Genomic DNA, 14,898 nt, shown 5'->3' on the forward strand with positions numbered 1-14,898 from the left:
CAAATGCAAAATTGTATGGGTTGTGCAGATAGCAGATTTCTAGGCTTGCTCAAAATGGCCATGGTTTCTGGTCTCCAGAAAAGAATTGTCCCAGTGTAATGTAATCAGTACCATTCCTTTGAGGCAGCTCAGAAGGACAGGGTGAACAGAATGAATCTGAGTGATTTTATCTGCAAAGTACTGTGCATTTTTTATAGTGGGCTGTTTAATGGCCTCCTGTGGACCAGGCTGTGAAATGCACTTAAGAGTATGGTTCCCAGCCCCCATGCTCTTGCTAGGGTCTTTCTAATAGTCACTCATGAAATTATATCCAGAGTTCTAGCTAAAAATAAAAATAAAAGATAAATGTGCATAGGGGGCTTGATCCAGATGAAAACATATGCAGCTGGATGGGTAGAAGTAATAGACACTGGTAACCCTTCCACCTGACTTTAAAAGACGCACAGAGAACTGAGGGACCCAGTTAAATTGATGAACTAAATTGGGTGTGGGAGGGGAGGGGCATTCCTGAAAGTCAGGTAGAAACTGTTTAATTCGGAGATGAATGTTAAGCTTTTTCACTGAGTTTTAACTAAATGATTTTGGTGTGTTTCTGTGTGTTACTAATAGAGCCTAGTCCTTGTTGTTGTTATGAGCCTTCAAGACATTTTTGACTTATGGCAACCCTATCACAGGGTTTTCTTGGCAATATTTGTTCAGAGGGAGTATGTCTTTGGCTTTCATTGAGGCGGAGGGTGTGACTTGGCCAAGGTCACCCAGTGGGTTTCCATGGTTGAGGGGAGATTTGAACCCTGGTCTTCAGAGCTAGATCTAGCTGTATTAAAATCTTTTGATTTCTCTCTTCATGTCTGTGGATAGCTTTCATATCTGCCCATTTGAACACCTTTGTTAAAAGCTTCTCAGTATGGACCAGGAAATTATAACATAATTATTCATGCTACAGGTTTCCCCTCTTCTTTTTTGATCACCTCCTTTAGCCTTCGTTTTCTCCCAGTCAGTCAATATTTCATGCCATTGGGTTCTTATGGGTCTGTTTTGGGGATCGTTTTCCAGCCCTAAGTAGGTAGATAGATAGATAGATAGATAGATAGGGCTGATATGAACCAAATATAGATTATTTTCTCTGTAATTTGTCTTGTTGCACTTGCTGAGCAAGGGCTAAAAGGACATTATTATATGGAAGAGGAAAGTATCAAGAGAATCAGAATTACCCTAGAGTTGAGGTTCCCAAACTTTGGTCCTCCAGGTACAGTGGACTTCAGTTCCCAGAACCCCTGAACATCAGCCAAGCTGGCTGGGACCTGTGGGACCTGAAGTTCAAAACACCTGAAAGATCAAATTTTGGCACCTGAAAACCTTGGGATTATTTTGAGGCTTGTCATCTTCCTCTTTCTTGTATATGTGTATGAAACCATTTTGGCCCCCAGCAGCACAAGTGCAGCAAGACAAATTACTTACAAAGGGATAGTAATTCAGGCTTCTCTAGCCTTTCCTTTTAAAAAGAAATTCTGAAAGATAGATATTACAAGTAAAACCTGCTATAAAATTTTGTCATGTGATGTGTTCATCTTCAATTCAGGGTCACAACTAGCCAATCAGTCATGGCTCATTCAATACTCTATTCCATCTTCTACCACCACCCCCTTATTTTTTTTTTGGTATCTTTTGCCAACACTTTGCCAGTATTCTCAATATTTTCTAATTTTTATTTTAGCAAGTATTAGAATTCCTCCAAGTCTGCTGATACCTTGTTGTTGTTCATAGATGGTACTATCTTAGGTACATTAAGATACACACTCAGAGAATGAGTTTGCTAATAATATATATCATTTCTATTGTAGAAAGGTGAAGCTGATGCCATAAGCTTGGATGGTGGACACATCTACACAGCAGGAAAGTGTGGCTTGGTTCCAGTATTGGCAGAAGTCTACTGTAAGTATGAAAATTGTTGTTTAACACAGTACTAGCTGTCATGTGCTTACTGTGTTTATGGTATAAGTATATACAGTAAACGCATGACAGCTATATAAATACTGTATATACTCGTGTACAAGTCTAGAAATTTTAGTCAAAAAATTGACCCCCCAAAATGGGTTGACTTATCCATGGGTCAATGTAAATGCTGTAAGTACTATACAATCCCCTTCTCTGAGTAGAGTGGCAAAAGGCAAGAGCTTAGTCCAACCCGGAAGAAACTAAAAGAAGCATTACCCTTCTCTATTTTTTCCACTGCGGTACCACTTCTGGCCTTGTTTAATGTCTGGGCTTTGACATCATTTTTCTTTCCTTCATCCTTTGCCTCCTTTGTTACATGCCTCTAGGTTTTACCCTCAATTTATACACGGGTTATATAAAAATCCATAAGTTTAGCTTTCGACTTATACATGTGGTCAACTTATAGTCAAGTATATACAGTATCTTCTGATTACTCCTCAACCCTGTAGCCTTTAGATAGAGATATCCTCAGTGAGGTGAGTTTAGTAAAAGGTTTAATGGCTGATATATATTGGTCATGGTCCTGAACAAAACTTATTGAAGTAAAGGTGAAATATCTTGTATTTGGTTAGAAGATCACATTGCTAATGGACAGCAGAACACCATATAAAAATTTTGTGCGTGTGCATAGACGTCTACCTGCTCTTTGACATAAACAAAGTCATAGTCTTTCATTTACATACATGTTCATATGGTTGTGTGGAAGGATGTTTCTAACATGATATTCCAATGGGATAGTTTAAAAATGTATGAAAAAGACAGAGAAAATGGCTGATGATGTCCCAAATGCAGAGTAGGCGAGAAGCCTTGGGATCTTAGTTAAATGCAGAGCTTCTATCTTTTCTAATACTCACTGAAGATACAATGGTATGTAATACGCAGTTCAAGTAATATTGCCAGGTTATCTCTAAGGGAATATAGACAGGCATACACTCACAAGCACCCTCACATTTGTAAGTTGTGTATGTGAAGCATTTTATTGTATGATTTAAGACAGCAGTCTGTTTTGTCCATTTGGTCTCGGACTTTTGTTATTTCATGGTGTGATGATGACTTGGGCATGATTGGTCTTAAAGTATTTTCTCCACATCCTCTTGCTTTTCTTTGTAGCTCCTGACAATGGTGTATGCAACCAGCCAGATCGTGAGACAACAGGTGGGTAATTATGGGACACAAGGATTGAAGATATTATCAGTCATTTAAGCTTTTTATTTGGGATCTGAAAACATCTTCAAAACTGTCAATGCTATGCTTTCTTCACCTACTGGGTGGGGAAGGGGTAGTGAATGAAGGTGAAGCTATATGATATAGATACAGTGGATCCTTGTTATACGCTGGGGTTTGGTTCCAAGATCCCCCGTGTATAACAAAATCCGTGTATGCTCAAGTCCCATTAAGTATAATGACATAGCAAAATGGTGTCCCTAATAAAAAATGGAACATCAAGGTAAATTTATACATTTTTGGAACATTTTCAAACCGTGTATGCTTGAATCCGTGTATAAAAAATCCGTGTATAAAAAGGGCCGACTGTAATACATTGTTAGAAACAGGAATTGTAAATGCTCGGTGTTTTCTGGTTGTTATAGTACAAGCCTTGCATACCTTTAACTTGTGAATTTGCTTCCTTTCTTCTGTGACTGGTTATCAGCAGATAAACATGGTCTTTGCTAGCAAGTCTGATTAACCTCTGCCAAAATCATGTTTCTTGGAATACTAATGTGTTTTCAGCCTTTAATGATGTGCATCTTCAACATACTTTGATCCCCAATACATTGGAATAAGCACTTTACTTTACATTGCAAGCTGAAGCCATAGAGCTAAATCCATTGGCAGAGTACATGGAGAATCTAGTTTTCAAGCCAGTGAGTGAACATAGCATTGTAATGTTTCTCACATGCAGATCCAGAGCCTGGAAGCATTACTTCTGGAAACTAGACCTTTCCACATCCTTAAGCCACTGTAGTCAATGGCCATGCTGATTTAAGAGTTAAGGGAGTTGTAGTCCCAAAAGCAAGATTACTAAATCTGGATTTTTCATATATGGATATTATTACAGTAGAGGGTTTTATATAAGGGCCCAAAAGTCTGCACCCAAAACAGGGTTGAGCTTAACCCCCCCCCCACTCATTAACTCTCATCTGAGAGATTCTTGTTTTCTGTTCTCTGCTTTCAGTTAAGGGCTATACTGCTGTAGCAATAGCAGAAGCATCCAAACCTGACATCACATGGAAGACCCTTAAAGGAAAGAAGTCCTGCCACACTGGTGTTGATAGAACTGCTGGCTGGAATATCCCTATGGGCTTGATTTACAATGAGAACAATCAAGATTGTGACTTCGGTGAGTGGCGTTTTATTCATTTTCTTATGTACCTTGCCAATTACTATAACACCCTGTATTCCTCCAAGAGCTTCATTGCAGCCTATGTAGCCCTGCCTTTTTGATCTTAAATTGGTAAGGATAAAAGCTAAAGTCAGTTAGGGTACTTCTAGTGTCTCAGTGTTACCAGTCAGTGGCATTACTAGGGTTGGCGTCACCTGGTGGAGACACTCATGGTGTCACCCCCCCATTGACCTCCTCCAATGCCACATCATACAGAATCCTTAGTAATGTTTTCTTTACTAATCTTACTCATCAGTCATAATTCTTATATCTCACTGAATGTAATGGTAATAGCCGTAATGTAAACAACTAATAAAATTAACATTATACCTTTAAATTGCAATATCATATGCAAAGCAGACCTGTATTTACATATACATATTTAATGTGATTAAAATGAAAATTTGGTAAAATGTGATGTTTTTAAAGAAATGTTTTTTAATTTTTTTTTAAAAAATTGAATTTTGAAATGTTTATTTTTTTTAAACAAAACCTGGGGCCTCTCCTGTCTCCTCCCACTCATGCCATCTCTCCAGCATTTTGAAGAAACCCTGGTGAATTCCACAGCCTGTTTCTGCCTATACACAGATGGTTGAGGAGCAGTGGTGTCACCCTCTTAGGGTGTCACCTGGTGTGTTCTGCACCCCTATATTCCTCCTAGTGATGTTACTGCTACCAATCAAGATGGATTCTCTAGCTTTTCCATCTCTTTGTAACAAGGAAAACATTGGATGTAATGGGAAACCATGGGAGGTTGAACATGGAAGAGAGTAATCTCTAGATCCACGCACTCATCCTCCCCCTATTCAAGTCCATGTTGGAGGCAAGATGATTGCATAGTAAAAGTCTCATCCTGATTCCCTCCTCAGAAAATCTCCATTTCTACTTCCAAAATTCACTTTCCCACCCCAGATTTACTTTGACTGGCAGAAGTTCTCCAGGAACTTGGTGAAAGATCTTTCATATAAGCTGCTACCTGATCCTTTTAGCTGAAAATGTGAGTGACTGGATCTGTAGCCTTCTGGATATACAGCTGATGCTATTTCACTGAACTATGGTCCCAGCTGATAAATTATGTAGAAGGGGGAAGTTAAGTAGATTAGTAGACAAATCTTGCCTTGGCACCGATGGCAGAACAGCAGGCTCTGTGATATATCTCAAAGGAACAGGATAGTAGTGGGTGGACAGAAGATAAAGCACATGGCACACAGGTCTTTCCTTCAATACCTTGCGGCCATATCTAAGCACCTGTTGGCTACCCCACTTTGTTATCTACCCTACTTTGCCTAAACTAGGCTGACTGTTTTTCAGAAGGCATTTTCTTTGGCCACTCCCAGATTGTGGAATAACTTGCCTGTAGAGATTTTTAAATTGGAGACACTGGGCCCAAACAGACAGGCCAAAATAAAGCTGTTTCGGGTCACTTTGGAGGTATGCTGTTTAAATAATGCATGCGTCCTAAGAGTCCAAAAGCCATGCCAAAGCCACGCTCTAGTCCTAAGGACTGGAGCGCAGCTTTGGCACAGCTTCTGGCCTCTTAAGATGCATGTATCATTTAAACAGTATACCTCCAAAGTGACCCGAAGCAGCTTTATTTTGGCCTGTCTGTTCAGGCCCACTGTCCGCATTTAAAACAGCAGTAAAGACCAATTCCCCCCTAGTAGACCTATCCAGATTACAGTGGACCCTTGTTATCCACTGGGGTTTGGTTCCAGGAACCCCCATGAATAACACAATCCGTGTATGCTCAAGTCTCATTAAATATAATGGCATAGCAAAATGGGGTCCCTTATATAAAATGGAAAAATCAAGGTTTGATATTTGAAATTTATACTTTTTTTGAATATTTTCAAGCCATGGATGCTTGAATCTGTGTATAAGGAATCTGTATATAAGGAGGGCCAACTGTGTTTTAAAATTGTGCATTGATGGATTTTAATATGTATTGGTATTATATGTTCTTTTAACTGATATTATGTGTTTTGTTATTTCTTTTTGTTTCTTGCTTTGATCCATAGGAAGAGAAGGGAAATAAATGAATGAATGAATGAATGAATGAATGGTAGGACTGACTGACTATTTTCTATTCTCATGCTAGGTAAATTTTTCAGCGAAGGCTGTGCACCGGGAGCACCAGCTGACTCTCCACTGTGCAGGCTGTGTAAGGGCAGTGGTGGCGAAGGCAGTATCTCTGACAAATACAAGTGTAAACCCAACAGCAATGAGATATTCTATGGTTATAATGGTGCTTTCCGGTAGGTAGCTTTGGTGTAATCCAATCTATTCTCTGGTGGCGATGGAGGAATGAGAAACCATACTGTTTTTCATTCCTCCTCTTTCTTCCCCTTGCAGCTCAACATGACTTTCTAGAGATGTTGGCAGTCCCCTGCCCCAGCTCTCCACAGTAACCCTCTAACAACAGAAATATTATATATATGCCAAGCCTGCAAACATTACTGCACACAGTTCAAATGCTAGTGCTAATCATTATTTAAAATTTTCTAATGTGTCAGTGTTATGTATCGTTTAGTGCATGAAATGCTACCAATACATTTATTTAAATTTTAAATAAAGTAAACATTAGTTCCTACTCCTCAAACTCCTGGCATGTAAACATTAACATTAAAGAGGGAGGAGAGAGTTATCATTCCCTGGATAACCTGATAGTTGGTAACAGTTAAGGTTACTTGTAACCTATTCCTTCCAAGCTCTGTACATATTGGGATTGGCATCTGCAACAATGACTAATTTTAATTTCTTCATGTAATTGTGCAATTTTGGATGAGCCTCAAGGTTAGCCTCCCTAAAGACCTCCAAGAGTGGTAACTGGTGTGCAGAAACTACTGTAGTTGTGGACTTTGCACATGATATGAGGAGATTAAAAAAAAAAGTATCACACATTCCATATCCATCCTTGACACTGAAAATCTAAACTTTTGTAAGCATGTCTCAAATAAGTCGTGATCCCACTAGTAGCCTGAATTACATTTACTCTGCTTCAGTAAGCATAGTTGTCTGTATTTCACACAAAGCAATTAAAACATTCATCCATGCATTTGGAAAGAAGTTACGAGCATACTGCACTGATATCATCATTTTAAAAACCGGAATGTTTTTCATTTCACAACTGTTGATATTTCTCATTCAGTGAAGATATTATCTCTGAATCATCCAAGGGATGAGGACACTTCTGCATTTCACTTCTTTACACATTTTTAATCAATTACATAACCGGAAGTAATTGAATGAAAAGAAAGTACATACAATCTCATGGAACTGATAAATGCTGCATAACTTTCTTTTTATTGTATTTTCTAGGTGCTTGATTGAGTCAGGAGATGTAGCCTTTGTTAAACACAGCACACCCTTTGACAACACAGGTATGTTCATTTTTGGTTAAATATTGTATTGCCAGTGGGCATGGTCTTTTACAGAGTACAAGAGGACAGGTCCTGCTCCAAGGCACTTACAATTCGGTGAAGGAGAATGGAATAATAGGTAAATGCAGAAGAAAAAATGTACTATTCTCATTTGCATCATTTTAGGCTGAGGTACAGCAGAGCACAGGAACATCTGTATTGTCTGTTTTGTTGTTTGGCCTCTAAATAGTCATTAAAATAGTTAATGTTAGGCTTAACAGGTACAATCTTCCAACCAACATAAAAATTCGCTAGTGTTGGGGTGAAGGACCCCCATGAATGTGGAAAAACGCAAATTAAAACTCACTGTTCTTTTTACCTAAAAGGACACTTCTCTAGGAATCTCCAGGTCCTCCAGTGCAGCTCTATGGTCAATGTATGTCAGACATTTATCACAGAATCATGCTGGAGGACCTACAAATGTCTAGAGAGGTGTTTTCTCTAGGAACTTCTTGATTCTCCAGCACAACCTTATGGTCAGCTTCTGGCAGAGTTGCACTGGAGGACCTAGAGAGACATAAGAATGAAAACAGCAAATAATCAAAGCTGCAAAAGTCAATGCCACAGACGTGGAGGGCCAACTGTATACACAAAGGCTCACTCTTGCGGACATTTCTACCCACATGTGGATCTCAAGGAGGAATGGCAAGTTAGTTGAGCATCTGATGACAGGATTGAGGCCAACAAGCCCAGTCCCATTTCCTGCTCCACATATTATCTCTTGTGAACAACACCTGATTAGGCTCAAACCAATTTTTGTTTTTGTCAAGAGCCTTACAGTCTTGAAAATTCATTCTGAATTTATTGCAGGAGACAACAAACCAGCTTGGGTAGGTGACAAAGGGCCTAATGACTTCGTATTGCTGGCACCTGATGGTCGCCGCTGTCCAATTTCTGAATACTTAACATGTGGTCTGGCCACCGTTCCTACTCATGGTGTAGTAACACGACCTGACCAAGCAGATAATGTCCGCCGCGTGATGCTCCAACAACAGGTGAGACTTGACCTGGGGACCTCTAAGAAGACATTAAAGATAGTCAGACGATCCAAATGTGTTGGAATATGGCAGTTTTAATTGCTGTACTTACCACTTTTATTTTTGAGATCCTTGTGATCCTATCCTGATACTTTTCCTAGTCATTTCTATTAATTACCACAGCTCTTCCCCAGAGCATTATTCCTTTTCCCAGTCCATTTTGATGCAGTTTGAATTTCAAATTCACCCATATGCCTATTGCTGGGGTTCATTGTGGTTTGGGGGCAGTGTTAACTTTTCATGCTTTTGTAGCCTGCTGTCTGCCTCTATTTCATTTTCTTTCTCACCCAAAACATCTCCAGGGAAACTGTTCACTCTTCTGGGAAGAAATGTTTTCATTTCATTAAAAAAAATCTCTGTAGAACTTTAGCATTGTTGCTATAAACTGCTGTAGTGGCATCGCTGTATTTTTCCTCAGTGTGACATCTCTTTCTGCCAAACACATACATGCACATATGCATAGCCTGTGTGAAATGAGGCATTGGAAGAGATTGGCAAGAGACTGTGTGTGTGTGTGTGTGTGTGTGTGTGTGTGTGTGTGTGTGTGTTGAACTCCCACTGAGGAAAAACATAGTGGTACCATCACAGCAGTTTATAGCAGTGGGACTAGAGTTCTTAGATACCTTTCATAAATTTATAGCAGTAACACTGGGGCTGAGAGTATGTGACTCGCCCAAGATCACCAGTGGGTTTCTATGGCCCAGTGGGGAATTGAACCCTGGGATCCAGTCCTAGTTCAGTGCTCAAACCATTACACCACACTGGTTCTACAGAGATTTAATTTTTTTAAATAAATGGTAATGAGCTATTGGAGAGAAAAAAAAGACTTATACATGCATTGCAACAGCCCCTGGAAACACACCTGGACGGAAAATGGTGTGAGAAGGTTGGTGATTGCCACATTTAACGTCACAACCCATGCCACAAAAGACCCAGAAATGAATCAAAATGTGATGCCTTTTTACCAGGTTTTTAAACAAAATGTCAAGAATATGATTGGGCAGGAAAGCAAAAGCAAGCACATTAACTAGTGTACCACAATGTGGCACAAAATGCCAGGCTAGATAAGTCCTAAATTAAGCTGCTTTTGATATTTTTAACAGAACAGCACCATAATTTACAGATCTTATCTTATTTGTGAGTAAATAAATTCTGTTAGCTTAAGCAGATATACTCACAGTATATCCAATAACATTCCTGGCACAATTGGCACCAAAAACAAACAGGGGAAGAGTGGCAGCAGTTAAATCATTAAGAAAAAGATACTGAAAAGAACACAATAGTGAAACAGTTGAAGTAGAAATTGAATGAGGTTACTGTGATCTTTCTACAAGGAGCTGCATAAACACATTTTTAAAAGCATGAAAACTAACTGAATCCTGGTTGTATTTATTTATTACAGACATATTATGGAAACACTGGATCTGATAAAGAGGTCTTCCAATTGTTCCAATCTGATACCAAAGACAGTTTATTCAAAGATGGTACTGTGTGCTTAGCTACTCCAAAAGAAAAGACCTATGAGGCCTATCTTGGCAAGCAGTACATGGATTCTGTGGCTGGACTCAAAGAGTGCTCACCTTCAGGTACCAATGATAGACTAAAATGAATAGCAGCAGTCAACTTTATAGGCATAAGCTGCATTTTATATCAGCCATTTTTTACTTTCAGGAGAATCCTGAAAGTAAAAAGCAGCCGATTTTGTCAACTTTATGTGCAGTTATTTTCACGTGAATGCTCAATGCCCCTCATGAGTGTGAAAACGATCCTGCTTTTACAGGATTTTTCCACTTTCTGTACGCGTTAATACATGACGTTGTCTGAAAATGATTCTGCTTTTGCAGGATTTCCCTGTTTTAAATCCCATTTCTGCATGGGGAAAACCTTGTGTGATAAACTCCAAAGTGTCTACAGTTTTGTTTAAAGTAGGGATGGGCAACTTTGGTGGTCCAAGTGGTCAGATGTACACTTCTGGGTTTGAAAAATGTTTGTGTATGTATTTATTTTTTTTAATAAACAGTAGAGAGACATCACAAACTCCTTAAAAGGTGAACCTGTTTTAAGAAGCCAAAACAATCCACTTATATTTTGCTTTAAAAACGTGGTCTGGGGGATTCTGTGGGCCACAAAACAAGCTTAGGGTGTCCACGTAGTCCCAGGTCTATAGTTTGCTCCCCTGTGTTTAAAGGCCATTTTACATTGAGGGTACATGAGCAGTATTGAAGGCCCATACATGTAATCTCTTTCTCTCTCTCAACTGAACAAAGTTTTATGGTATTTTTAGTTGCTTTTTTGATTTAGTTTTGGCTTGGCAATTCCTCTTGTGAATCTTAACCAAAATCTAGAACTGACAAAGCACATTAACTCAAGAGCAGACTGGTGAATGGTAATCCAGACACATTTTGGAATATCCCCAACATCATTTATATGCCTTCACCATTAAAAAAATACAGTGAATAAAGTAATATTCAGGATTTTTTCTAAAGGATTGTCTGGTAAATAAGTCAGACATAGGAGGGTGTGTGTATGCAATGGAATATCCAAATGAAGGAGGAACTGGTCATTGGCCAAAATCAGGAATGTATAAGAAGGAAGATCAAGGGTGTTGTTGTGTGCCTTCAAGTCATTTCCAACTTATGATGACTCTCCCATGGGATTTTCTTGGCATGTTTCTACAGAAGGGATTTGACATTGCCATTCTCTGAGACTGAGAGAGTGTGGTTACCAATTCCAATTCATTTCATTTGTCTCCTCTACTTCAGACTAACATCGGATTTAGCCTAGTTTTTTTTAATGAATGGAAATTGTTTATACTAAGACGCTCCATATGAACTCAGTAGCCTAGTTTTCATTTAACTGCCATGGAGTCAAAGAATGGTAATAATGGGTTTTGTTGGCACAGTCTAGTATGTGTAGCACATATCCTCATAACCATTAGAATTATATAAACCTCTTTATGACCCTAATGTTTCAAATAGGAAATTTGGAATGATATATTAGATAGTTACATAACCAGTGATGCTATTGTTTATTCATTTGTGAGAATTGATTTCAGCTGGTTTTGAAAAGGACCCTCTGAAAAATTCCACATGTATTTGGCACAGTTTATCTGGTTTGGTTTACTGATTCTCAATTTTTATTTCATTTTTTCCTTGTTTTTTCCCCAACAGAACTCCTTAAGGCCTGTCTCTTCCACCAGTAGTATAACTGATATTAACTGCAGTTCCTGGAAATGAAAAAGAAAACTTGGATTCTTCATTCTTCTTGTCCAAACTTGAGGAATCTGTTCTATTTGCTCTTTTTTCATTAATATTGAAACAGAAACTTTGAACTTCTCCTTGTATGGCTTTGCAACTCATTGGTGTCACTAGGGCAAAATAAATAAATAAAATTAACATTCTTGATTTAATTCATGTTTGGTGATTTCTGATGAATTCCATATTCATTTATCAACATTTTGCAACCTTCACATTCTATCAAGATTGAAAATAATTGCACAAATCTGAAGATTAATGTAGGTATATTCATGGGGTTACATTGTTGTTATGTGCCTTCAAGTAATTTCTGATTTATGGTGACCCGGCCTAAGGCAACCATCTTGGTGTTTTTGTGGCAGAATTTGCACAGGGGGGTTGCCACTATTATACTTTCCATATAAATGTGTACAATTTATTTGGCATATTAATGAAATCTTTAATATAAAGGTCTTGGTTATGTACACGAAAAGGTTTGATTACATCCTATTTTTTTTTTTTAAAAAGAACTGCAAACTGCTATATGCTACACTAGCTGAGCAAATACAACTTTGTTTTTGAGATCTGAGGAAACAGAGACAACAAATGTAATAAACAAAGTGTATTATTTGGACATAAACAGCATTATAAAAGTTGCACTGATAAGAATTAGTCTAGCAGCACATTTTAATATATAATCCAGTTCAACACTGGAAATATTGAACTCTTCAACAGTGCATTAATGTGGATGTGCAGTCATGTATTACAGAGTTGCCAGAGTCAAAACTGGCGAGACTCCTGTACCTTTAATTGTTGTGTAGAAGAGGGAAATTTAGCAGCTGTTACTTGTTGCATGACAAGGGACAGCCACTGAAATTTTCTTTTATATAGCCCTTAAAATGTCAAGTGCCCTCTCCAGTTTCCAGTCTGGCAACCCTAGATATAAGTGTTCATACCAAAGAGACTAGAATCCCCCGCCCCCCAACACACACATATAACAAAATGAATGAGCCCATTCACACTACACAAACTGTGCTGTATTCCACTTTAAACTGCCATGGCTTCATCCAATGGGGTTTGTAATCTGGGGAGCCACAGGCAATCTCTGCTTGAGAATCCTAAATATTCTTCCCTTGGTGCATCTACACAGCAGAATTAATCTGGAATTGGAATATGGAATACTGGGAATTGGTGCCACAAAAAACTACAATTCCCAGATTTCTATAGCATCGAGCCATGGCAGTTAAATTGGGGTCAGACTGGATTATTTCTGCTGTGTGGATGTAGCCCCGGAATGGCCAATCCCAGGATTCCATGGCAGTTAATTCTGCAGTATAAAAATGTAGAAACAAGGCAAAAAGTGAACGCTACTTCCTGGTCAAGTGATATTTTGGCTTGTTCTTGAAAGGTACTGGCAGACTGAAAACTACTGTTCACGTTTGTTTGAATAAAGACATTGCTGTTGACTCTAGTCGATAGACTCGGATTCAAGTTGGATTCATATCACTTCAGTGACTCCATTTGGACTCGACTTGACAATAAATAATACGCTGACTTAACTCAATTGGAGATTTGTATATTTTTAGCAACTAACTTGCTGGCCTAACTTCACCCAGAAATAGCAAACGCATTAGGCAAATGGGGTTGGGACAAGGGATGAGGTCTACTCAGCAGCCAGCCTGTCCCTGCTGCACATTGGAGGAGCCTTCTAAAACTTTTGAAAGGTTTTACGAGGATCCTTCCACCTTGAGTCCATTGCCTAACACATTTGCTGTTCCCCTTTCAGAATTTTGTTAAAATTAACTTTCTTCGTGTCTTCTTTATTTTCTAGTTATTGAAACTCCACCCCACACCACACACATATAGCAATGGCAAGTACATTTCTATATTCCTTATCAGTGCACTTAAGTACTCCCGAAGCAGTTTACAACGTATAAGCTATCTGGGTACTAATTTTAGTGACCTACAGAAGGATGCCAGGCTGAGATGACCCTAAGCCCCTGGCTGGTATCAGACTCACAACCTTGTGACTGTAAATGGGTAGCTGCAATACAGGCATTTAACCACTGCGCCACCAAGGCTCCTTTGAATACAAGTATCTTGTAAGGACTTGAGAAAGGACTTGAGACACAAAAGTAGAGACTTGAAACTTGGAGTGAAAGACTTCAATACATCACCGGATAAATGTCAATTTCAGGCCAACAGCAGACTGCCCTAAATACCCCTCCTCCTTTGCATAGAACTCCAATTCCCATAATCTTTTGATAGCATGGCAACTGAAGTGACTTTTCTTCTACATCTGGATGCATGACTTACATACATACCCTATTTTAAAAGCTGCATTTCTTAAGCCTGATGCAAAGCGAAGTGTAGTCCTCAAAAACTTAATTAAGGTGCTGGTCACTCTTCTGATGGCAGTCAGGTTTGGAGTTTGGCAGTTGTGCCCACAGTTGAATTTGAGGGCCAAACAGTCATTTGACAAATGGGTTGGCTAGTTCCAAGGTGCCCAGATGTCCTGCTTTTCCAGGACATGTCCTACATTTCAACTTCCTGTCCAGAAAAGAGTCCCAAAATGTCCTCTATTTAGAGCATGACAAAGAAGCACATTGAGTAGCATCACATTTGCTGTTCCCCTTTGAGAAATTTGTCTACTTGACAGCTTGTCCAAGCTGCAAATAGTGGGATAGGATACATCCTTCTAAAGCTCTTTTTCCCAAGGAGCAGCAGCAAAGACTCGCACCCAGAGCTCAGGGTGCCTTTGTTTCTTAGTTTTTCACATGGCGGACAATTAGAAGTATAATAAATGGTGATTAACCCATCATAATCCCGCA

The 14,898-nt window shown here is 39.0% G+C and overlaps 1 protein-coding gene across 1 annotated transcript in view; it reads left to right on the forward strand.

Moving 5' to 3' along the window:
- Window positions 1–12,243, forward strand: part of LOC149318283 (ovotransferrin-like) — a 29,042-nt gene extending 16,799 nt beyond the window's left edge. Inside the window, exons 10-17 of the mRNA XM_089509354.1 lie at window positions 1,842–1,932; window positions 3,106–3,150; window positions 4,172–4,336; window positions 6,477–6,633; window positions 7,697–7,758; window positions 8,608–8,792; window positions 10,237–10,420; window positions 12,005–12,243. Of these exons, the coding sequence (XP_089365480.1) occupies window positions 1,842–1,932; window positions 3,106–3,150; window positions 4,172–4,336; window positions 6,477–6,633; window positions 7,697–7,758; window positions 8,608–8,792; window positions 10,237–10,420; window positions 12,005–12,036 (921 nt within the window). The 3' untranslated portion in view covers window positions 12,037–12,243. The remainder of the gene's footprint in view (window positions 1–1,841; window positions 1,933–3,105; window positions 3,151–4,171; window positions 4,337–6,476; window positions 6,634–7,696; window positions 7,759–8,607; window positions 8,793–10,236; window positions 10,421–12,004) is intronic.
- Window positions 12,244–14,898: the final 2,655 nt, after the last annotated feature.

The sequence above is a fragment of the Sceloporus occidentalis genome, unplaced genomic scaffold (assembly GCF_023333645.1).
Source record: "Sceloporus occidentalis isolate IW3139 unplaced genomic scaffold, rSceOcc1.0.p SCAF_2, whole genome shotgun sequence".
Classification (NCBI taxonomy): Eukaryota; Metazoa; Chordata; class Lepidosauria; order Squamata; family Phrynosomatidae; genus Sceloporus; species Sceloporus occidentalis.